General features: G+C 44.0%; 1 protein-coding gene across 3 annotated transcripts; it reads left to right on the top strand.

Moving 5' to 3' along the window:
• The first annotated feature begins 1,110 nt into the window (after positions 1 to 1,110).
• On the top strand, positions 1,111 to 20,428 carry LOC110090243 (glutathione S-transferase A4). Of its 3 annotated transcripts, none has more exons than XM_020813831.3 (7): positions 1,111 to 1,329; positions 8,265 to 8,364; positions 11,150 to 11,201; positions 12,553 to 12,685; positions 15,371 to 15,512; positions 18,870 to 19,001; positions 20,103 to 20,428. In XM_020813831.3, the coding sequence occupies exons 2-7, from the start codon at positions 8,278 to 8,280 to the stop codon at positions 20,226 to 20,228; spliced, it is 672 nt and encodes a 223-aa protein (XP_020669490.3). In that variant the 5' UTR covers positions 1,111 to 1,329; positions 8,265 to 8,277; the 3' UTR covers positions 20,229 to 20,428. The 3 variants fall into 3 exon arrangements, with proteins under 3 accessions (XP_020669490.3, XP_078242674.1, XP_078242672.1); XM_078386548.1 differs by having other exon boundaries at positions 1,255 to 1,329; positions 8,253 to 8,364; XM_078386546.1 differs by lacking the exon at positions 1,111 to 1,329 and adding an exon at positions 6,942 to 6,962.
• The last annotated feature ends 4,419 nt before the right edge of the window (positions 20,429 to 24,847 follow it).

Below are 24,847 nucleotides of genomic sequence, written 5' to 3' on the forward strand. Positions count from 1 at the left end.
ACAAAATGCTTGCCTTTTAGACCTAATTCTGTGTGAATTCTGCAACAAAATGGATAGATAGAAACAATGGCACTTGCCAACCAGTTGAGATGGCTTGCTGCCCTCTGCTGGTTGTTCACTTGTTTTCTTCTTGTTTTAAATCTCACTTCCTAGCTGCACAACAGTTCCATGCTAAAACACAGTATGAATAAATATTTATACTTTTTTTAAAAAAAAAATAGTGATTGGATGGCCATTTGTCAGGTATGCTTTAGCTGTGGATTTCCTGCTTCATCAGAAGGCTAGATTCAGTGAACCCACTTCCAACTCTGCAGTTGTGTGATTCCATGTATAAGGTGTCTAACTTCCCTTTATTTTTTCAACACATATCAGATTACCAGATGTGCCTTTTGTGTCTAAACACACCAAAACAGACAACAAACACCCCAAACTCTTTAAACTGTGATGGACCAGATGGTCTGATCAAGTGACTTTGGTCCACATGAGCCAGGACAAACATAAATAATTCCACAGATCAGCACAGCTGTCTCCATCAAGAACTCCACCCGATAAAGTCGACTCCAGATTTCTAGTGCTTGTGTTCTGCTCTGGTTCTGCTTCTTGGTCTCTGTTGTTCCTACATTCTAGGAGTTGACTGCTCTGTCTGTTTCTTTGCTGGACTGTGTTGCTTAGAAAATGAGAACATTTGTTTTGCACTGAGCTGGAAAGAACTTTGAGCAGCAGAACCCAGGATCTTTGCCAGAAGACTTGTCGACGATCAGCTTTGGGCAGCTAAATCACATCTTTGCAAATACCCTTAAAGTGTGCTAAAGAGAAGATGGAAGTTAAAGAAAACCATCTGCCATGCCAACAACAACAACAACAACAACAACAACACATCTTTCACCACCTGAATCTTTCTTTAAAATGTGCCAAACATATCTTTTGGCTTGACTCTTTAACTCCTGAAAATAGCACATACTGATCATTTAGGCTGAAGTTTTAGGGTGATTTTAATTGCAAGCATGGCTCTGCAGAAATTTGACCTTCTGTTCCTTTTTCTTACTCCTTGTGCACGTCCCTCCAAGTCAGGAGGCAGCAAACAGTTGTTTCAAAACCTTTTCCGGTGTAGGTGATTCTGGTCCAGGAAGTAATGGCAAATCCTGCTTAAACAGCAACCACCTGTGAAAAGCATTTTGGGTTAATATAAACAGAGGACGTTTCAGGTGACTTGCATGAGTAAAAAATATTTCTGTGGGAGGAGTTCCGTGAAGAGACTGAGAAACAGTCTCTCGTGCAACATTAGGAAGGACTGCCTGAAGGTTAAAAACAAAGACTCATCGAGAGAAGGTTAGTTACTGAAACTTACATTCAACCAATTCTGGTGTCACTGTTTGAAGACCACATGAGGGAGGTGGGAGAAAATATGTTGGTGTCAGTGTACCTTATCTACGTTAGAAAGAGCCACGGCTACAACTCCAGGCTGGGTAAAAACTGGCTGGAGTGCAAAGTGACTTTCATCTCACTTCTGAGGACATAAGCCCTTCTGCACTTCAAAATGGTGCCCAATGCACACTATTTTGAGATGCAGTAAAGCTTCTTTTGTGGTCAGCCAGGCTTCTCCCAGTGGGCAGCTCTGTGGCAGGGTCCAGGGAGGGCAGGGGCTGGGGAGGGCAGGGGCCGGGGAGATGTTGCCATCATTGTCTTTGGTGGCCGGGAAGATGGATCCCTGTTGCTGCCACCACTACTGCTGCTCTCCACATGCCCCTCAGCCACTGTCCCTGCCCAGCTGCATGAAACACACAGGATAAAACTGCACGTGTTTCAAGTTGGTTTGTGCCGATTTGCAGATAACTCGCAGGAAAAAGCTTGCTGTGGATCATCTGCAAAAATGTCGTTCTTGTCACTTGGGAAAGAAAGCAGTTGGATAGGTGTTTGTAGAAACTGGTACAGAAGAAACTGAAAATGACTTGCTGTCCTTTGTCTAATATGAGAGGGATGATGTGTCGGAGGACACTTTCCTGATCAGCCTTTCCATCATGCTTAGAAATACTTCATTTCTATATGCTGTATTTCTCCTTCTCAGGCAACTGACAGAAGAAATCAGCAAGGTTAGAAAGATGAGAACTGAGGGTTATGTTTTTCTTGCTTATGACAGGCCTGGGGAACCTCTAAACGCTGCTGGACTCTGGTTCCATGTGCTTCAGCTCACATGTCCAATTATCAGGAATGCTTGGAATTGTAGTGTAACATTGAGTTAAAAGTAAATAATAAACTCCTATGCCTACTTGTGGTAATACAGTGGTGCCTCGCTTAACGAGCGCCCCGGTTAACGACGAAATCGCATAGCGATTTGGTTGTTGCAATTGCAAAAGCGATCGCATTGCGATGTTTTAAATGGGAAAAAATCGCTTTGCGATGATCGGTAAGCTGTTTCGCTTACCGATTTTTGCATAGCGATGTTTTCCCAACAGCTGATCGGTGGTTCCAAAATGGCCACCGGGTAAAAAACATGGCCACCCGCTGTGTTTTGGGTCGGATTCCTCGCATACCGGGCAGCGAAAAAGGCCGCCGTATGGAGGATTTTTGCTTAAAGGTAAGTTTTTTGCCCATAGGAACGCATTGAAGGGTTTCAATGCATCCCTATGGGCTTTTAAAAATCGCTTAGCAATGTTTTCGGTTAGCGGCAATTTTTGCTGCACCGATTAACATTGCTAAGCGAGGCACCACTGTATTTCAGTATTCCCTAGGTGCTCAGAGGCAAGCAACAGATTTTGCAGTACCAGTGTATTTTTGCCATCTATCCATGGCATGAATCCACATGAATTTTAATGTACGCTCATCTCCAAATCATTGCCCAGCTCCATTTCCTCGGTTGTGGCACTGGCATGAGAGGTTGGACTGAAGCTTCTTTGAAGTGGCAGATTTCCCCCCACTTGTACTCTGCAAGGAGCTGTCCGTGGAGTGCTCATGGTGTTGATGATGAAGATGAGGCATGTCAGGTCTCAGAGAATGAGCTGCTGTACTAGGAAATGGCTGGACTCCCCTGAATCTCCAGGACAGGCAAACAGATGTGAGGAGCCGTGGTGGAAGAGAAGGAGCGAGTCTCGTTTATTGTTACAGGGTGGCCATAGTGTTTGGATACCCAACTCCAACCCTCTCCGAATGGCACCAGGGCTCACTGGCTTCCTGTGTCTGTCCAACATGACACATAATATACTTGCTTAGGAGCTCAGATAGGGAACCGGGAACCCACAATGCCTAGCTCACTCCCTCACACATGCATGGAGAAATATTATGTTCCCAATCCCTGTGATATCACAAGGCCCACCGGGAATATCGATGACTTCACAAAGACCCACCCCAGGCATTGGGCCCCAGATATAATGAGGGGATGGGGAATCCCGTGGCAGCCCCTGACAAACAAGACAACACTTTAAAACCATTCCGGAAAAATTCTTTTATTGGTTTTGGAAAAGAGGCTAAACGGGTATCCCTAGCAGAGACAATGGCGTGGTTCAGCTCCAGCAGGACACCTGCCTTCTACTCCTTTGCTTCCCCTTGGGGAAGAGGAAGCTTCGAGGCCCTGCAAGATAAAAAGAGGAAAAAAATCTAAGGGGGCGAGCTCAAACACTGCCATCAACTGGCTTCAACCCAGGAGTATCCACCGACCAATTTTCTGGCAACTATATCCCTAAGTTCCACCTGCCAACATCCACTGGCTTCCACCAGGAATATCCACCCGTTCATCTCTTCCGCTCAGCTTCTGAAGCCAGCCTCCGCCAGCTCCCAAATGCTTGGGTCACACTCACGCCCCGGCGACATCCCCATGGAACACCAGCCAGCCCATTCACACACACATTTACACACACACACACACACACACACACACACACACACACACACACACACACACACCCCTTCACTTCACCAGCCATTCACACACACGCTCGGCTTCCTTCCACCGATATCCACCAAGCTTCCGCCAGCTGCTTTCAGGAGGCCAACGTCCCCCGGCTTCATCCGCCAACCTCTGCCGGCCTCTGCCTTGCGGCCTCAGCTAGCTTCTGCAGGGAGATTCCACCAGCTTCTGTCTGCCAATGTCCGCCAACTTCCCCTTGGTCTATCTCCGACATCAGCCAGCTTTGAGCCACGGATCTCCACCAGCTTCGAGCTGTTAACTTGCCAGCCCAATTAGCAAGTTCATCTCCTTTCGCCAGAGAACTTGTCTTGGGCAGCAGGGCTGGGTCCCCTGCAGCCACTGCCACTCCCTCTGCCCTCTGGCCACTGGCCTCCCTTCTGGTCTCCTGCTCTGCCCAGCCACCCCCTTTTATCTGCCAGCAGAGAGGTGGGGGCCTGTGAGGTCACAAAGACCCAGGAGAAAAGAGGTTGCGTTCCCAAGGCAGCAGCAGCAGCACCCTCAGGATTGGCCGAGTCCTGAATATGCTGTCAACAGTCCCTCTGATCATGTGATTCACCCACAAAAGCTTGCATTTTGCATGATTTTTTAAAAAATTAATTAGTGCCCTATCTCCTTTCACCAATCCTTCTGATTGTTAAATCTCCTGGCCTTCTGACAGGATTCTAGGCTGGTGCTCCAAAAAGTTATCTTCCAACATTTGTACCAAAAGGAACTTTCCTAAGCCCTGAGCTTGGGCGGGGGGGGGGGGGGAATGAAAGTAATAGATGAATAAGGATGGGCACAGTCACACAATGCAGCCTTTGACCCTTTTGGGTTTGTTTTTTGTTGCTGTTATTGTTTGCCTCTTTTTGGACATGTTTTTCTTGCCCTTTCCATGAAAAAGCTATTATAAGGAGCCTGTTAAGAAAAAAAAACCCTAAGTATTTGAAACACATATAAGTATTTGAACACCATCCCTGCACTATCAAAGATGCAGATGTGTTTCAAAGACTCTTCTAGCCTTTGGAACTCCCTCCCACTGGAAGGCAGATTTACCCCATCTTTGCTGTCCTTCCACAAGCCGGTGAAGACATTCCTCTTCAGGCAAGCTTTCCCTTATGGACTGGCCGCCTGGGTTGGGATCTTGAATGAACTGTTGTGCCTTGCTTTGAACACGCTTTTTTTGGTGTTGCTTTTGTTTACTGTTTTTAGTGGGGTATTTGTTCCTGTAAATTCCTTTTTCCAGCACCTTTTGAAGCGTGGCTGTCAGGGACTGAACCTGCTACTTCCTGCATGCCAGATGTGCTGCCAGCCTCTGAACTAAGTTGCTCCCGTCACATTCTCCATTGCTGGTGCCATCATTATTAGCCTTAGCTGGCCTTTGGTTATGAATGCCTGGCGCCTATTATGCGTAGGTGCTTGCATACTGGTGTGTGCTTAAGGTTTGAGTAATGTGCCCTAGCTAATTGAAAGGTGCCAAGGAGTGTCTGGGTCACATGCCTGGTCATGTGCCTGATTTATGCAATCAGGATGTACCCCAGAACTTCATCAATCAGCTGCAGGTAGCCCTGGCAAGTTACTCATATCTTATGCGAGTGCCAAAAGGATTCAATTAAAATGTCTATAAATAGAAAGTGCTTCCTTTCTCTCTTCCTTTCAGCATTGAGCACATTGCTGCAAAAGTGCAGCAGACAGTTGGGTAGACGTACGTTTCTCTCAGGCTGGACATACGGTAGGACCCCTGTATCCACTGCATCACTATCCACAGTTTTACTTATCTGTAGTCTGAAATTTTGAAAATGATTAAAAGAAAAAGAAAAAACTAGAAATAGGTATTTTCATAATGTATTTAGCCAAATTGGCCACTACAGGGAGCCCAAGACCATACTAGGTATTGTTATTGTTGAAGAATACGTATTGTACATACATAGTGTGTTATGCATACCCATACAAATTGCTTCCTTACCAAAATGCTGAAATCAAGTCACAGCCAGCTGAACTCCCACACCTGCTGACACAAGAAGAGGAATACACTATAAAATTATGCAGAAGATGAATAAAGTGGATAAAGGGAAGCTCTTTTCCCTCTCATGCAATACCAGAACCAAGGGACATCCATTCCAATTGAGTGTTGGGAGAGTGAAAACAGACAAAAGAAAGTATTTATTGACCCAGCGTGTTGTTAGTCTGTAGAACTCCTTGCCACAGGATGTAGTGATGGCATCTGGCCTAGATGCCTTTAAAAGGGGGTTGGACAGATTCCTGGAGGAAAAGTCCATCGCAGGTCACAAGCCCTGATGGGAATGTATAATCTCCGGGCTTAAAAGGAAGGTACCTCCAAATACCAACTGCAGGGGATGGTATCAGGTGACAGGTATCTAGTTGTCTCATGTGCTTCCAGAGGCATCTGGTGGGCCCATTGTGAGATACAAGGCGCTGGACTAGATGGGCCCTTGGCCTGATCCAGAAGGGCTCTTCTTATACGTTCTTATGTTCTTAAGGAACTGAAATTCCCAAAGCTTCCCAATATAGTAATAAAATAAGTGTATTCATTGTTAACATCTCTAGAAAAAAACATTAATAATGCTGTACTTCCTGTCATTGCAAAATGTGATACACGTGATTGTGAAATTCATAGAATCAGAGTATCATAAAATAATTGAGTTGGAAGGAGCGTAAAAGGCCATGGGGTCCAACCCCCTCCTCAATGCTGTCATCCAAGTCAAAGCAGATCTGACAGAAGGTTGGCCAATTTTCTCTCGAATGTCTCCAATATGGGTGCACTCACCACCTGCCAAGGTAACTGGTTCCAATGGCATACAGCTCTAACAGTTAAGAAGTTTTTCTCTATATTCAACCTAAATCCGGCTTCCTGTAATTTAGGCCTTTTATCATGTGTCTTGCAGTCTGGGATGAGTGAGAACAGATCCTGCCTCTCCTCAGTCCAGCTGCCTTTCAAGTACAGTATTTGAAAAGTGCTATCATATCTGCCCTCAGTCCCCTTTTCTCAAGGTGAAACATTTTAAAGCTCTTTCAGCATTTCCTCACAGGGCTTGGTTTCCAGTCCCCTGATCATCCTCAGGTGAGTAGAAACCATCATCCTGGACATGACTACAACAGAACTCTTCCAAATGTTGAAAAAGAGAAAACACCTTGCGGCCTGGTGGGAGACGAGTGAGCAGAGTGAAAATCTGAATTAGCCCCGGGATAGACCTGCAAGGGGAAAAAGTGAGGTGGGAGAGAAAAGGAAGAGAAGAGAGAAAGAGAAAGGGTAATTGTTGGGAATTCAGGAGGAGGAAAAAAGAATCAGGACAGCTAAGTGGAGAGGAAGACTGGGTCCCTGGATGGGTCCATGGGAGGACAAGCCGAGAACAGGTATGCCTCGGTAGAGGAGAAGGAAGAAGCAGTGGGAAGCGCGAGAGATTTGAGGGCTCCTAAATCATGCAAGGAGGAGCACACAGAGCCCTCTCTGTGGGCACACGAGCCATAAGTCGCCACAGAGAAATACTTACCCGTCCTCCAATCCCGGATTTTAGCACTCCCCTCTGCTGGTGCAATGGTTCAGTGGAGGTGTGCAATGGCGACCATCACCGGTCTAGCCCAATGGGGGATTGGAGGACCAGTAAGTATTTATTTGTTAATACTGCCCATAGCAAACAAACAAACAAACAAACAAGCTTTTAACCCTTGCAGTGCAGGAGCAGCTATTTTTTCCTAAACTAAAACCTCACCATTTGGGTTTTAATTGCAGTATTGGCACTTTGAAATAAATAAGTTGATTTTGTGTTGCAGTTTGGGCACTCGGGCTCAAAAAGGTTCACCATCACTGCCCTAGAAGTACTGCCTTTGTGGCTTCACATCTATATTATATTTATTTGACATCTGACATTAACTTTCCTTTTAGTGCAAGTGAAAAGTCACAACTATCTGGGCAAACAGGTAGAACCTCTTTTGAAAAAAAGGGATACGTCTCTTCACATTTATTAATGGCAACAGAAAAGCTACTTGTTCAGACCACTGGGCCAGTGATTACTGTAGGATTTGTGACTACACTCTTGCTCTGTTCTTGTACAAGAACTGATTGCAGGCAACAGGTTTTTGCCTCTGAATGTTGGCCTTTTCTAATTGCTGTATTATAGATCTTAGGCTTTTGTTCTGTGTTTGTTCTTCAGAGTCATCCCAAGGTGCCTAAGTACATGAGCCCAGATATAAATTGTTCAAAGTAAAAATGTTGTCTAAACAAGCATAGTAAAATACTATATTTCATTTCCGGCCTTCAAATGTGTATTACCGTATGTAAAGTATGTCCTGCAGATTATAATATTGCTAACAGCCAGGTTTTGACCTCCGTATAAATAAGTAATACAGTTAGGATCTTTTTCAGAATATTTCCCACAATGTCTGAGAAACCCAAACTTCACTACTTTAATGGAAGAGGACGAATGGAATCGATTCGTTGGCTATTAGCAGCAGCTGGTGTGGAGGTCTGTGGCCTTATTTGTTTTCTGTACATAATTTTTAGACTGATTATGTGGAGTTACAATAAGACTTTCCTAAGAAGAAGATATTTTTCACAAAGTTACATGTCTGTGTTTATCCTAGGATGGAATCAGACTTGTATAGATAGGACGTAATTAGGGCTGGAAGGACATTTGTATTGCAGAAAGGTCACTGCAGCAGTTTTGTTGGGTTTGTGAAATCAGATGTCAAAGGGATTCTCCACTCAGAGCTCTAACTAGTAATTTAGAGTATTTGGCACCCGATCCCAGCCACTCTGCCTTGATGCACAGTGCAAGCCCCCTTGGAAAAGGAGAGGAATGTGGTGGACCTCCCCCCCAAAAAAGATAAATGAATAGGGCAAAGAGTATTCCTCTTTATTTTCCTAACATTCATTAGTAGGCTCTCCTTTTAGATTTCAGTACCATATAAATGTTGGTTCCCAGAAGCAAAGCTCCTCTTATTCTTTGCTAGCAACTGCCTTGTCTGTGCCTAAATCTTGATGACCAGTTACCAATCAAAACAAGCTAATCAGCATAATCCCAGACATGGCAGAAGCCTGTGTTGTGAGACTCAGACCAGGCACTCATCACATTTAATGACTTCCCTCTTCCAGCCCTGGGCGATCTCTAACATCCATTTCTGGCCCTAATGGATGGTTGCTCAGTACCAGAAGTTGCAAATTAGTTTGTCTTTGTTTGGCGAGTGGTCAACAGGATAGTGCAAACAAAGCAGCTTGGAAGGGTGGTATCTTTGACATTCTAATTACAAAGCCAGCATCCAGACTGGTTTGGCCCAGAAACTATCTTGAAAAAAAATGCCATTGTCACCACTGAAGAATATTTAGGTCCATCTTATTGGGGACTGGAGACTTTTGATGGGGAGAATGAAAAGGAAAGGGCAGTTTCATTGCTTCTTCCTTTACAACATTACCAACAAGACCTTTTTACCCACATGCTCATCTTTCTTGGTCATGCAGTCCAGTGACCCATACTTACATACCAAGAAAAAGGCAACAAGGTAGCCAGCCACACTGCAGAAGGATGCCGTAATGCCAGAAGCCACATTTCTGTCCTTAGTATTCAGCTTCAAAAGGCAGGTGCCGGCCATAGGGCCTATCTAGATGCAATGCTGTCTAAGCTGGAAGTCCTTCTTCATAACCTCAGGTATGACTTTATGACTATGATTCTCGTACAAGGCTGGAGTCTCCTACACTCTTAGACCAGCTTTAGCCATTCAGTTCCTGACAGGAAAAGGCAGTGGAGATAATAAGCAAAAGCTCTCCTGGCACTCTTTAAAATAAGGTTCACCATATTTTAATTAGCCAGCATTCTGTAGCAAATAATACAAAGGCTGTCTGAAACTTCTGTGCAATAGCAAATACAACAATGGTGTACAATAACTAAATACTCTTGGAAACTTTCATTTAATGTGCATCTTCTGGAATACATGGCCCTGATCATGTGGCTGCAGTATTCTCATATAAGCATGCCACGGCTGTTTGGGGCTAGTGCTATAAAGGAACGGCTTCATGTACCCAAGAAGGGAGTGTAAGCTCAGTGACAGCTGGTCCCTTAGAGCAGGTGGGGCACTGACCTCTCTCTCTCGCTACCCCAATGAGTGCACTCTTGCCTGCATCCTCATCTCAGAAAGAGTGTTGAGGGCCCTCCTGTACTCCCGACCTGCTGATCTTCCAGAGTCTGTGCATGACAGAGAAGTCATGGGAGGAGAAAGAGAATGAATGAATGAATGAATGAATGAATGAATGAATGAAGGAAGGAATGAAGGAAGGAAGGAAGGAAGGAAGGAAGGAAGGAAGGAAGGAAGGAAGGAAGGAAGGAAGGAAGGAAGGAAGGAAGGAAGGAAGGAAGGAAGGAAGGAAGGAAGGAAGGAAGGAAGGAATGAATGAATGAATGAATGAATGAATGAATGTGTGGTGCAAAAAGAATTTATAGCAGGTTGAATTTAGAACAAGGCATATTGTACTGGCCCCATAGTAGATAGTCATGTTCTCTTGAGACAACGTGTAAGCCAAATCTACAACTCAAACTTTAAGCAACACCCATCTGTACTCTGGTAACTCTACAATCTCCTGATCAGTAAGTGTACAGAGTAAGAAAAGGTAACACTAGCCACTGAACAGAATTATATTTCAGTGTCCCAGAGTGTGGGAAATGATTAATCAGCACTTAACATGAAGGAAAATGTTCTATCAGCTTAAATAAGTTTGCCAGTTCAGTATTTCTGATAACATTGCTGTCCTCTGCATGGTACGGTGTGGCACTAAACATTAACTCTTATATTGTTTGATCTTCAGGCCCCTGTTCTTAAGAGATAAAAGGGAAAAAATCTCCCCCCCCCCACCCTGTCTATTCAGGGTAGCTAAACCTGAGAGTCGATGGGACGTTGTTCTTGCTGTTGTTGCTAAAGCACTCTCTGAGCAGTTTTCAAGGAACACTTTGCCCACCCCAGCAAGCTGGGTCCTCATTTTACGGACCTCAGACAGACGGAAGGCTGAATCAACCTTGAACCAGCTACCTGAACCTGTTGGGATTGAACTCAGGTTGTGAGTAGAGACCTGACTTGCAGTATACTGCAGTTTACCCTCTGCACCACAGGGTTCACTGGACAAGTACTGGCCCCATGGGAGTGTGGCTCTGTCTCATTAAAACTTTGACTGTCACAAATCAGTTTAGTCTTTTAAGATGTCACAAAACCCCTCTTTCCCCACCCCCTGCATCAATATATTAACTTACTCCTCTTCCTTTTCAGTTTGAAGAAGATTTTTTGGAAACGAGAGAGCAGTATGAACAGCTATTAAAAGGTAAGGCTGTGAAACTCCTCATCCACTCCCCGGAGTGGGAATGAAACAAATGTCCGCCCTGGGAAGAAACGAGGCAGATGCTACTGGGAACACAAGTCAAATAGCGCTTCATCACCGGTGCCATTCATAACTTTGAAACAAACCTCAGAAACAAACCTGTAGCCAGTGAAACTGCTGACATGAGACACTGGTTTAAATAAAACAGGAACAGCTTCCCTGGAGTTAGATGGAAAAGAGAGAAAGAGCTGGGTGCCATCAGCACAACTCAATACAACTCCAGGTGACCCCTCTCAGCAATTTCATTTAAATACTAAATGGGCTGGGGGGACAAAACAGAACCTTGAGGGGTACCCCACGGGTCAGTGGCCAGGTTGTCAAACAGGAGCCCCGCCCCCAGCACCACCTTCTGAGTTCACTCCTCTACAGAAGACCTGAGCCAACAGTGCCTCCAAGTCCTATCCCAGAGAGACGGCCCAGAAGGATACCACGTCAGTGGTATCAATAGTCCAGGAGAACCGACAGGGACATTATGATGTGCACTGGCTGCACAATGGCAGGGTTACACTGGGCAATTGTTCTTGGCACCTACAAGGCAAAAGAAATCAGCACCAAAATGAATGCCGAGCTTTGCTCCATTAATAGAACAGGACAGGCAAAATGTGTCCTGTGGACTGCATGTGGTTCTCATGTTCATTTTAAGGTCCCTGTGGACCCGAGCCATCTCCTATGCCAAAAATGGGGTTTCCACCACTATAAGCAGCTTTGAGGATGGAGTGCAGCAAGGGAGAGAAAAGAAAAACACCCCAAAAGAGACAAACAACAAACTAAAACTACAAGTTAGTAACCAGTCACTCCTAGTTTTATTATTATGTCTCTAAATCTTCTATTTTGTGTAACCAGTTGCCATTTGGGACCCTTCTGGGTCTGATGCTGTTGGCAGCAGTTACTTAGGTGAGAAGTTGGCCCCTATGCCCACCAAATCTGCCCACCCTTGATTGAGGACAGCCTACACCAGTGGTGTCTAACCTTGGCCCTCCAGATGTTCTTGGACTTCAGCTCCCAGAAATCCTGGCCAGCAGAGGTGGTGGTGAAGGCTTCTGGGAGCTGTAGTCTAAGAACATCTGGAAGGCCAAGGTTGGACACCACTGGCCTACACCAAAGGGACCAGGGTGTGGGATAGGATCGAATCCAGACTCACACACATTCTTCTTCTGCCATTGAAAACAGTGCTGCAGAAATTGTTGATTTGTAGTGGAACTGGGGTGAGGTTAAACTCTCTCTTTTCTAATGGAAAGAGACCATCTGGTGCAGGTGCAGCTAAGGCTGAAGATGATGCTTCTTGTTTCAACAGATGGATTCCTGCTCTTCCAACAAGTGCCTATGGTTGAAATGGATGGGATGAGGCTAGTGCAGACCCGGGCCATCCTCAGCTATATAGCTGCAAAGTACAATCTCTACGGGAGGAACCTGAAGGACAGAGCCCTGTATTGTATCCCTAACTATTTTCCATGAATATACAGAACATGTCTGTCTGTTTGCACATCTGGGTACTTTGAAACAATGGGTAAAACCCTGTTGTGTAATTTCGTGCCACAGTAACCTGGATCAGAAGGAGCAGTTTGAAAGCATGTAAATGCGAGTAGATAAATAGGTACCACCTCGGTGGGAAGGTAACCGTATTCCATGTCTAGTTACACTGGCCACGTGACAACGGAAACTGCCTGTGGACAAAACACTGGCTCTACGGCTTGGAAACGGGGAGGAGCACCACCCCTTAGAGTCAGACATGACTGGACTAAATGTCAAGGGGAACCTTTACCTTTTAACCTGGATCAGACATGGGAAGTGTTTAATTTAAAGTAATTGAAAGCTTACTATCCCCCTGTTTTAGGTTCTAAGGGTTTCTAGGCCTCCTTTTTCCCCTAGGGAAGCCTTTGGGAGCCTCCGAATGGGAGGCAGGGCCATTCAATAGCAAGAAATCAGTGTCATCAGGATCAGGTCCACCACCAGAGATCTAAAGGTGATTTTTTTTTTCACTTATGAAAGGCTGTCCTCTCATCCCAAGACTCCTAAATCTTTCATGGAGCAAAAGGGAACCTCTGAGCCTCAGAATCTAGAAGTTAGGGAATAGGGAGCTTTGATTATTCTAAGTTAAGTGCTCCTAAGTCATGCCATGCAAAGTTATGCCAACAGGATTTTGCCCAGAGTCTGGAATGTGTCTCTCTCTCTCTCTGTGTCCCTGTGTGTGTGTGTGTGTGTGTGTGTGTGTGTGTGTGTGTGTGTGTGTGTGTGTGTGTGTGTGTGTGTGTGTGTGTGTGTGTGTGTGTGTGTGTGTGTGTGTGTGTGAGAGAGAGAGAGAGAGAGAGAGAGAGAGAGAGAGAGAGAGAGAGACTTTCAACACAAGTCCAGAAACAATGGAAAAGCTACAAGTTGCCCATCTCTGCTGTACTTCATTTTGTACCATGGCTGGTGAGTCACAACATGTATTCATTATTTATTTATTTGTTAGTTAGAATTAGATCCCAACTACATGTATCTCTTACTCAGCTACTTACAAGAGCAATTACATGAAATGTAACATAAGACAAATGGTCATTTAAAAAACAACAACAAGAAAACAACTTCCAAAACATAAATTAAATCATAGGTTAAAAATCAATCTAATATTAGCTTGGCTAGTGGCCAAAATGACTCTGTAAGCCTTGACTATATAGCCAAAATGAACTTAGTTCAACATATGGTTGCCATGGGTTTTTCGGGCTCTTTGGCCGTGTTCTGAAGGTTGTTCTTCCTAACATTTCGCCAGCCTCTGTGGCTGGCATCTTCAGAGGACTGGAGTAGGAACTCTGTGCTCTGGTGCAGTTTGTTTGGGAGTTGAGTATTTATAGCTGTTGGATCAGCTTTGTCCTATAAATACTCAACTCCCAAATAAACTGCACCAGAGCACAGAGCACTCACTCCTGTCCTCTGAAGATGCCGGCCACAGAGACTGGTGAAACGTTAGGAAGAACGACCTTCAGAACATGGTCAAAAGAGCCCAAAAAACCCACAACAACCATTAGATCCCGGCCATGAAAGCTTTCGCGAATACATTAGTTCAACATAATTTGTAGGCCAGCATGAAACTTAGTAATAGTTACATATTGAGAGCTAGTTTTTTTAAGTGAATATTTGCTACTGTATACTGGTGTGGGCGGCCAGATAGCTCAGTGAATTGGAGCACTTAGCTGTGAAACAAAAAATGTGGGGTTTTGATTTCCTGCTGTGCCTTGTAGGAAAAGAACCAGCCTGTGTGGCTTGAACAAACTGTACAATCTCAGAGCATCATGAGAAAAAAGGCTTGCTAAATCACCTCTGTGTATTTTACACTTCGGAAGCCCTGGAAAGGGACAAGTCAGAATTGACTTGATGACATGTAATTAATATTATATGTCAGGGTATTTGGAATACACAGTTTTAAAGGTTGTTGGTGTTTTTTAATGGATTTGAGGGCATGGCTGAACAAGAACTGTCCCAAGAACACACATTGAATCTCAGTGGGGTGTCTCTCTCTCTCTCTCTCTCTCTCTGTGTGTGTGTGTGTGTGTGTAATTGTTCAGCAAAAGAACTGAATTCCAATTTAGCAACAGTCCTGAGGACCACGTTTCAGTGGCTGACGTGAGGGAAGGTGCAGGGTGAGATCAAGAACAGACTAGACAATACCGAAGCAAAATGGGTGGCAGTACATGCCATTCTTACCAATGTAGACATTTTCCTAACCATATAAAGCACAGTTCAATTTTTGGCAGTTCTACTCATGAGCAAGTTTCTTGTAGGACTTATTTGAGACACATAAACCACTGCTCAATTTTATGTATCTATTAATATGGTATTTAAAGTTGAAACACTTTTAACATAGTATGGCTTGCCCGAGAAGCTCGTAAGCCAGATGGACCATCTCCCATGGTACAAATTCAGCTGGTGAATTGTAGGTTGGATGTTCTCCATCTTTGGTGTACTGGGTGTCAGTTAGAGTGTTAACAACTGCCAGACATCCTCTTTTCTACTAGCAAGAAAACAGCAGCAAAAGTTGGATTTATCACCAAGATATCCCGCAAGGTTTGTCAATTTTACCATACGAAACTGATGAAATTTAGAAAGGTGAGGTCACTTCTCTGTTTTCTTTTCAGAATTGATATGTACGTGGAAGGAATAACAGACCTGATGGGAATGATCAGGGTTCACTTCAAACTGCCTCCAGAAGAAAAGGAAAAGAATCTTAGTTTAATTATTGAGCGAGCCACAAAGAGGTATTTCCCAGTTTATGAGAAGGTACGTTTGCAACAAGCTTTTGTCTTAAAGCATATTGGGCCGAAAAGGCCATACCCAGGAGAGCTTCTGACACCAAACTGTAGCATTTTTAGCTGGAGTTTTGATGAGCAAAAAAAAAAAGTCTGATAATGAAGAAAGTTTATCTGACAGGGAGGAAGTCTGAACTATGTGGGAACTTTACCTTTAGACTCAGACCACGTCTAGATAGACATTGGTCCACCTGTTTGGTTCATTGCTCGGCTGGATCGGTCTGCTTCCTCCCCTCCAGTGTCCACATGATGAGTGGACCAATTTGCCCTAATTTGCCTCCAGAACATCCCAACCCACATGTTTCTGAACCCTTGCCAGGGGCTTCTACTTCAATGGTGTGGGATGGTGCACTTTAGTCCATTCTCAGCATGTGCGGTTGTTGGCAATTGACTAAAATCCATCCCCAGCCTTCCAGTTTGAATTTACAGTATAATGAAATGATTAATTAACAAGCCAGGATATATTGGCAAAATGAACACTTAAGAAAGGAAAGAAAGACATAATGGGCTCCCTCTCCCTTTTTCGTCCTCATTTATTGGTGGGAGATTTGTCTGTCATGTGCAAAAGAGAGGTGGAAAAGGCGAGTGGGGCTGGAAGGCAAAGGGCAAATGGGGAGATGCACATGGGTGCATGGACAGAGTTCCTACTCTTGTTACTCTGAAGATGCCGGCCACAGAGACTGGCGAAACATCAGGAAGAACAACCTTCAGAACATGGCCAAAGAGCCTGAAAAACCCACAACAACCATTAGATCCCGGCCATGAGAGCCTTCGAGAATACATGTTTGTTTGTTTGTTTGTTTGTTTGTTTGTTTGTTTGTTTGTTTGTTTGTTTGTTTGTTTGTTTGTTTGTTTGTATACATCTCCAGGGCTAGAATGGCCCATGCTTGGTGCTGAAAATTGAGAATTGGCCACTTAGATGTGACAAAGTTACCCATCCTATTTTTAGAGAATTTTGTGTACAGTAATTCTAACTCTTAGTACGATGCATCTCACCAGTATCTTATCAAAGTATTTTGGCATCTTCTGTCCCATCATTATATATTTGTGAGAATTCTTTTATTTTATCATTTACAGTAGGCTGATAGGCAGGAGCAAACAGGGTAGAAGAAATGTTGAGGCTCATTCTCTGCCCAGCGGGTTGTTTGATTGCTTTTTCAACTTATGTACTGCACTCTCTGGGTGGTTCACAGCAATAGAAACAATGGAAAACCACACAGTGCAATGCACAGACATGTACCGTCAAAGAATAAAATCAATCAACAAAACCACTGAACCAACCAAACCTCCCCAGACAAGCAAACAATTCAAAATGACATTGGACATCACAGATTACTAATATAAATGAAAAGCACCTTTGAAAGACTCCGTTTTTACTAACTTCTTAAAAAATGAGAGGGAAGGTGCCTGGCCAACGTCTGCTGGAAATGTATTCCAGAGGTGGGAGGGGCACAATTGGAAAAGTCCAAAAGAACATTTTGGAGCTGTTCACTCTTTTGGCCTCTTTTGGTGGTATCCTTTTTAACATCATGGGCTGGGAAGAGCAGGTGGGACAAGCAGCTGCTGTTTTGTAGGAGAGACAATGCTGCCTGGGATCGATGTCCTGAACAGCTTAGGGCTTTATAAGTGATGACCAGCACCTTGAACTGAGCACGGAAACTAACAGGAAGACAATAGAGATACAGTGGTGCCTTGCACAACGAGGTTAATCCATCCCGGATTAACCCTCGCTGTGTGAAACATCGCTCAGCGGAAAGTAAAAAGCCATTGGAACGCATTAAACAGCGTTTAATGCGTTCCAATTCAGCTGAATACTCACCGTTGTGCGATGTTCCTCTATGGCCGGCAGCCATTTTTGCGCCCTCCCCTCGCTTTATGAGGGCACGAAAATGGCTGTGATCAGCTGTCCGGCGGGTCCAAAATGGCCGCCGGAACAGCCGAAATGGCCGGCCGCAGTGTTTTCGCGCCCTTGGTAAGCGAGGGGAGGGCGCGAAAACGCTGCGCGCAGCCATTTCGGCTGTTCCGGCAGCGTTTTCGCACCCTCCCCTTGCTTACCAAGGGCGCAAAAACGCTGCACCCGGCCCTTTCGGCTGTTCCGGCGGCCATTTTGAAGCCGCGGAACAGCTGATTGGCAGGTCGCAAAGCGAAGGTCGGTAGGTGAACCGCTTACCGACCTTCGCTCTGCGATTTTCGCCCATTGGGGCCATCGCTCTGCGATCACATTAGTGATCGCAAAAGCGTCATCGTAGAGCGAATTCATCGCTCTACGGGGCGCTCGTTGTGCGAGGCACCACTGTACATGGTCATGACTTTGAGATACATGGTGTCACACACCCCCAGTTCCTCTGTTTGTTCTTCCACACAACTCAGGTTCACTTTCGGGTATGACATTTACTTTTCAACACTTTTCGCTGCCACCAGAGGATTTATTCCTCACTCTATCAAATATGACTCTTAAATCAGTGTTATTCAATAAAACAATGTTTATTTAAGTGTTTATTAGTAAATCATATAAAGTAAATCATGGATGGTCTTATTTTATTCATTCAATAAACTGTGCTTTTATAACATTTGTATTTGTTTATGTATAATCATGTTAATCAAGGTATTTATTCATTTCTTATCTTGTTCTCTATCTCTCTATTCTTCTCTAACACAATATTGTTCCTAACTGCCTAAACTATTTCTCTCAAACTCATATCCTTAACTGAAGTCCCTAACTCTAACTCATATCCCTAACTCTAACTTCTAACTCTAACTGATCTTTAACTGTCTTCCATTCTTCTTATATTTCCTTAGTTTAGTTCCGCCCTCCTCTACAACCATTGGCTCCTGAATCAGGGTTCCATTGTGATGGACAGGAGTGGTTACTGACCTGTCCGTCACACATGGTCATGACTTTGAGATCAATCTAGCCACCTCAGTTTGGGCCTCCTGAACTTTCCATACTGACTTCAAGGGCAGCCCTATGTAGAGAGCATTACAGGAGTCTATTTTGGAGATTACCAAACCATGAGCCACTGTTTTTAGGCATTTCTTCTCCAGGGGTGCAGCTGGGCAAGCAAGTGGAGTAGATGAAAAGCGCTCTTGACCATAGCAGATATTTGCACCTCCATAGAGAGGAATGGGTCCAAGAGGACACCCAAGCTGCAAACTGCATCCTTCAGGTGGAATTGTAACCCAGGAAAATGTCCATCATCTCTTACTTCTCCTCCTCCTCCTCCCATTACCAATCTGGCCTCTGCCTAAAGGGAAAATGGAGAGGGGGGGCAGCAGTGGCTATATAATTTTTCTGTTTGCATGATGTAGTACATTTTTTTTCCTATAGATTTTGAAGGATAACGGGCAACACTTTCTTCTCGGCAGTCAGTTCACCTGGGCTGATGTCCAGCTTGTTGAGACCATTCTAATGGTGGAAGAGAAAGAGCCTGCCATTCTCTCGGAGTTTCCTTTGCTGCAGGTAAAAGAAGTACTTGGATGACAATGTACGTGACTAAGTGAATAACACAATAGAACTTCACAAGTGATGAATAGCAACTTGAACAGCACGCTTCAAAACTGATACAAGACACATATTGCCAGTTAGAATATCTCTGAGACTTTTGCTGTATGGATGATCTCCTCCTGGCAGAAATGAAAACTGCTAGAACTGGGGTGCTGATGTGGCTTGACTGACTGGCCTACTTTTTCAGAGATTTGTGGTGGGGAGGAATGGCTCTGTGGGCTATCATGGTGAATACCTGTGCTTCTAAATTTGACTACAGTGGATGTGCTTAGAATTATCTTGGGTATGTTAATTAATTATTGGGCATGTTAATGGATTAGGTATCGCTGATTGTACTCAGCCCTTTGAACAGTTGCCTTTTGGACAAGCACAACCAAGATTCTCTGCAGAATGGCCAGTGGGCATATTGGCAGGAGGATGCCAAGAGCTTAGTCGATAAAAGTGGCTTTTCAGAGCTGTGGTAATACTACCATGGTTTTCCTTAAGAAACCATAGGTAAAGGTAAAGGTTCCCCTTGACATTTAGTCAGTCGTGTCCGACTCTTCGGGGTGGTGCTCATCCCCGTTTCCAAGCTGTAGAGCCAGCTTTTGTCTGAAGACAGTTTCCGTTGTCACGTGGCCAGCACGGCTATACACGGAACGCTGTTTACCTTCCCACCGAGGTGGTCCCTATTTATCTACTCGCATTTCCATGCTTTCGAACTGCTAGATTGGCGAGGAGCTGGGACAAGCGACAGGTGCTCACTCCGTCACGTGGATTCGATCTTACGACTGCTTGTCTTCTGACCCTGCAGCACACAAAGGTTTCTGCGGTTTCACCCGCACCACCACCATGTCCCTTAAGAAACCATAAGAATTGCCATTTGTGGTGTGGGATGGAAATTAGCAAATTGAGTAGTCAGTTATGGGAGAAATCCTTCCCTCTAAATATCTTAGAATTCATCCATGACATGTATTCAGGTTTAACATTGTTTACTTTTGTAATTTTTTGATTTTATTTCTAGACTGCATGGTTAACCTTCTTACCATGAATGCTTTGTAAATTTTCTCATTTCAGGCCTTTAAAGCCAGAATGTGTGATGTTCCTACAATTAAGAAATTCTTGCAACCTGGCAGTCAAAGGAAGCCTCCACCTGATGAAAAATACTTGGCAACAGCAAAGAGAGTTTTCAATAGGAAATAAAAAGTAGACGTATGTTATGTGGTGTTAAATACCATCCAAGATACAGCCAATTTTATTCGTTTCTACAGATCTTCCTTGATATTTGTGAGCTGTTTTTCAGAAACCCTATTCATTTTCAGTTGAGTATCAAGATCAATGTAAAGCCACACTTTTTACATTCTGCATAAAAAATAAATAAATCTATGCACAGTCTGGGGAAATGTGTGGAAAAAATTAGCATTCCAAACTAAACAATTCTTTAATGGGCAAGTGCTTACATAACAGAAGACTTAAATCTCTTCAGTTAACAACCTAGCTCTAAGGAAGACAAATGCTGGGAAAATAGCTTAGAATTTTAAGATTTGCAGCTTAAATTCATATTGACAAAAAAGGCACACCTGCTGTCTTACTGTATTTCCTCTATAGGTTGAATAGTTTGATAATGAATTATTAAAATGATTTTTCTGGTGACACTGTGAAGCACTGGAGAAGAAGAAGAAATGGACTTGGGGCCCACACTGTGTCCACATCTGGTTTAAGCTGAACATGGGGTTTCATCTATGGATAGTTAAACACGGTTGACGGAGGAGTTTGAAATCAGGAATGGGAAATCAAAAAATAACAAGTGGGGAAAATTCTCCAGATAGTTGTCATGAATCATACAGAACTGGGATGGTGATACAGACAACTATGCACAGACGAACTAATTAACACATGTACTGAGGTAAAAAACCTTAGTCCCTGTTCAAGCCACACAAAAGAGAGACGAACCTCCTGATGTATTCATGTTCAGCTGTTCATTCACGCGGTGAATTTACTGCCTGTGTAAAAATAAAGAAGTGGCCCAGCTTGTTGCATCAGTATAGATCTTTTGAGCTTGAATACATTTACACCACAATAAACTCGTCACAACAGTCCCTCCAGTTTGGAGGATAATACGAATCTTTGCATTGGCTTAGATCATGTTTTCTTCCAGCCTCTTACTACTAATCCCTGTGACTCGGTCAGAGTGTGGATGTTGACTTTTGTTCTTTTTTTACTCATTAACATCTTTCCCAATATCAGATCTTGTCATTAAGAGCATGAAGGCCTGGGTCACACATAACCCCCTTGGCTGAGAAACTGCCTTGATTCCACAGCTTCTTATTCAGTCGTGCCAAAGACAAAGAAGATCTTAGTAAAGTTGCCAGGTCATCAGCACCTTATCCCTTGAAATTTCAGGTCCAAATCCTCAGAGCTAGAGAAAGGATCTCAAAAACCGATTAGTAGATGAAGATGCCAGTCACAGGCCCTGCTGAAGAGCTTGGGGAGAAAGGTCTCATGTTCTGGAGACACATTGCCCAGATCTATGATTCCCACCATATCTGAATCCCCAATAAAGCTTAGATTTGGAATTGGTCAGTTTCAAAGGGGTCCGTCTTCCCATCAATATCTCCTGATTAGAGATGGCCTGATTAACACCCACCTCCAGAACCCACCAGACCACTAACCACACGGTGAGCATGGCCGGCATCGTCTTCAGCGCCCCAATCGCAGCAGTAGCCCAGCTGGCGCAGCCCTGCCTCCCTGCTCATCTGGCCACTCTGGCAAGGTGGCAGGAGGACAAGTCTCCCTGCTCAGCCATGGAGTGGCTGGGCGAGCAGGGAAGTGGAGCTGTGGCAACCTGTCAGTCAAAAGAAGAATAGCAGAAGGCTACTGCTGCAATTGGGGCACTCAAGATGATGCTGGCCACGTGCGCTGAGCACTGTGTTGTAAGTGGTCCAGTGGATGTTAATCCAGTTGGTCACCTGTGCCAGTATATGAAGCCCTATCTCCACTCCTGATTGTCTCTGAGTCAGACCAGGTATATCTTCCTATAAGTAATGGTGAATACAGTAGTTTTGGATGGGGAGGGGAAAAACCCAGATCACATATTTTTAAAAAGTTATTAGAAGTTAGCTGTAGTTAGATTCTTTTTCCTTGGAGGGAGAAAGTGGAAGATAAGATCCCCAAAGTAGACTGAGTTTTTTCTCCTATATAAGTGAAAAAAACCATTTGTGTAGAATCTAGCGAACAAAATTTCGGCTCAGATTTTGCAGAAGGTTAGCACAGTAGATTAGGTATGCAACGACCCTTTCATTTTAAAGATGTTTTAAAATTGCTGCTTCAGGAAAATTCAATTAAATATTAACAAAACCGTTGTAACAATGTATATTTTGCTTATGAGTTTACAAGCCTTGCTGTTTGCTTGCAGACCTTTGACAGGCAAAAGGAATGAAATAATTATAATCTATTAAAGAAAGGTGGGTGGCCATAAATCATGTATTAGATTAGCTAGGGCAAAGAGTGAAAACACTAGAAGGTAAAAAAAAAAAAGATAAGATAAAGAAAAGGTGAAGTTCAGCTAGAGTTAGGGTGTAACTACACAGTGAGGAAAATGTGAATTCACTTGCATTCTCTCATTGTGAAATTGCACAAAAGTATCCAAGTTCAATGACTGGCTACACAGGCAGAAAGGAGTAGCACCTTGTTAGCAGGTTATTTGCAGTTCTATTTATAGCCCTGCAGGTGGCACCATTACAAAAGAATAACCTAATAAGTTGTAAACAAGGCTTTCCTTCCTTATTTCCTCATCTGCTTATCCATGTTTGGTTTTAAAAAAAAAAAACACTCTTGCCAACGGAGCGATTTGCTCGCTATCCTTAAGCTGTAAGAAAAACTCCTACCATAGACAGAGGAGAACTTGAAAACATGTGCTAGTGGTATAGGGAGCTTTTCTGCATCAGTTCAAGTGATCATACGCTTGAACCAATGAGAATGAACAATTAAAAAAAAAAGAAAACTAGTAGCCCCAGCAATGGAGGCTAAAACTATGGACCGGGGGGGGGGGGGAGAGTGTAGTGATCACCCTGCCTTTGCTCATGTTTAAGGATTTGCATGCATCACTGGTAGCTTTTGGGAGGCGGAGCCAGAGAAACCAGAAGGGAAGGGTGACACAAAGAAGAGCAGTTGGTCACTTAGTCAGTTAGAGTTAGATCGTGAGAGAGTCTGATGTGAGAAATCAGAGAGTCAGAGAGAGGAGTTAGTTTGTGAGGAGTTAAAGGAGGCAGTTGAGAATGTGGAACTTATAGACTGTTAAGTGTGAAACAAGTTAAGTGTGAATACTTTAAAGCAGGGGTGTCCAACCTTTCACCTTCCCTGGGCCACATTAGAAAATGAAAATTTGGTTTGGGCCGCACATACATTTGGTTTGGGCCGCATGGGGGGGCAGCCCTAGCCGTCCTCCACAGCCCTGCTCCAAGCGCGCTTAATGGCAGCTACGATCTCAGACAGCAGAGGCTGCCAACTTCGACTCCGGTGGCTTTATGGGGCTGGGAAGGGGTCCACCTATTGAAGGGGATGGCACAATGCAGTCACGCAGCCCCCCCTGTCCCCTCCCCTCCCATTCCTTCCTTCCTTCCCTCTCTCCCCCTCTACTGTTGTGACATGCCCCGGCCACATTCCAGCCGCAAGCGCCGGCAGTGTAACTTGAAACTTTAGAATTTCTTTAAAAATAAAAAATTGCACTGGGCCGCATTACGAGCTGACCTGGGCCGCATGCGGCCCTCGGGCCGCTGGTTGGACAAGCCTGCTTTAAAGTCTTTGAGGAACCTGTTTACGTGAACAGTAAACCTGTAACCAATAAACCTGTTTTATTAAACTTTAATGCAGTATGGGCATCCATCTTTTTAAAGAAACATTGTTGACAGAGATCAAGTGGTGGCAGCATTAAAGGAGCGAATGCAGCATGAGCCTTGGGTTACTAAAATAATCTGGGGACGCGCAGAGGCACGTGATAGGGGGATGGGACTCCAGGCTGATTTGCATTTCCTTTTGCTTCATGAGGACAAAGGAAAAACAATGTCATCAGCCCATCTCAATCCAGGGGCATTTCTCATGTTTTTTTTTTTTTATCAATGTGATCATCTGATTTTTAAAAAACACTGTGTTTTGAAGGCATAAGATAAGGTTAAAAATAGTATTGTTTGCTTTCAAGCAATTCAGTATTGAATCAAATAATTTTCTTACTGTGAGAAAAGTAGGGGTGTACAATTTTTGAAATTGTACCTAATATTGCTTTGGAGATGGAAAATATTACATTTGCCCTCATTTAATGGAAGAAAATTATTGTTGAAAACAGTCCAACCAGAAAGCTCTTTCACAGGAAAAAAATTCAAAAAGATCTTGATACGATGGAGCACTGGGCTAAAAACAACAGAATGCAATTTAACAAGGATAAGTACAAAGTACCAAACACAGAGTGAAAAGATGGGGGACATTTGGCTCAGTAATAGAGATGGGGATGAACCACCAGAATAGTTCATCTTGTTTTGTGGGTCGTCAGTGGTGGTTGAAGGTTGTACACAAACCATAAATTTTCAGCTGGTGGACTAATGGACCACAAATCAATGTGTTGGTTCATATGATCTTTCTTCTTTTGGGGGCTGTCAAAAAAAAATCTGAGCACCCTGCTCCCACAGCCTGCCCCACCCCCTTCCCACTGTTGCTTACCTTATCCTGCTGCATCATCCTGCTCTGCCAAAACAGAAGCTAGGCTACCGGAAGTGCAGTTTCTGTTATAGCAGCCTAGCTTCCATTCCATTGCAAACAGCAGGGAGGAG

The sequence above is a fragment of the Pogona vitticeps genome, chromosome 1, assembly GCF_051106095.1.
Source record: "Pogona vitticeps strain Pit_001003342236 chromosome 1, PviZW2.1, whole genome shotgun sequence".
NCBI classification, from domain to species: Eukaryota; Metazoa; Chordata; class Lepidosauria; order Squamata; family Agamidae; genus Pogona; species Pogona vitticeps.

What these genes read in the sequence shown, in the direction of transcription:
- LOC110090243 (XM_020813831.3), top strand. Translation starts at nt 8,278, where the DNA reads ATGTCTGAGAAACCCAAACTTCACTACTTTAATGGAAGAGGACGAATG. An exon ending in AACCTGAAGGACAGAGCCCT is followed by an intron (nt 12,686 to 15,370) that starts GTATTGTATCCC and finishes TTTTCTTTTCAG; the next exon opens with AATTGATATGTACGTGGAAG. An exon ending in ATTTCCCAGTTTATGAGAAG is followed by an intron (nt 15,513 to 18,869) that starts GTACGTTTGCAA and finishes TTTTTCCTATAG; the next exon opens with ATTTTGAAGGATAACGGGCA.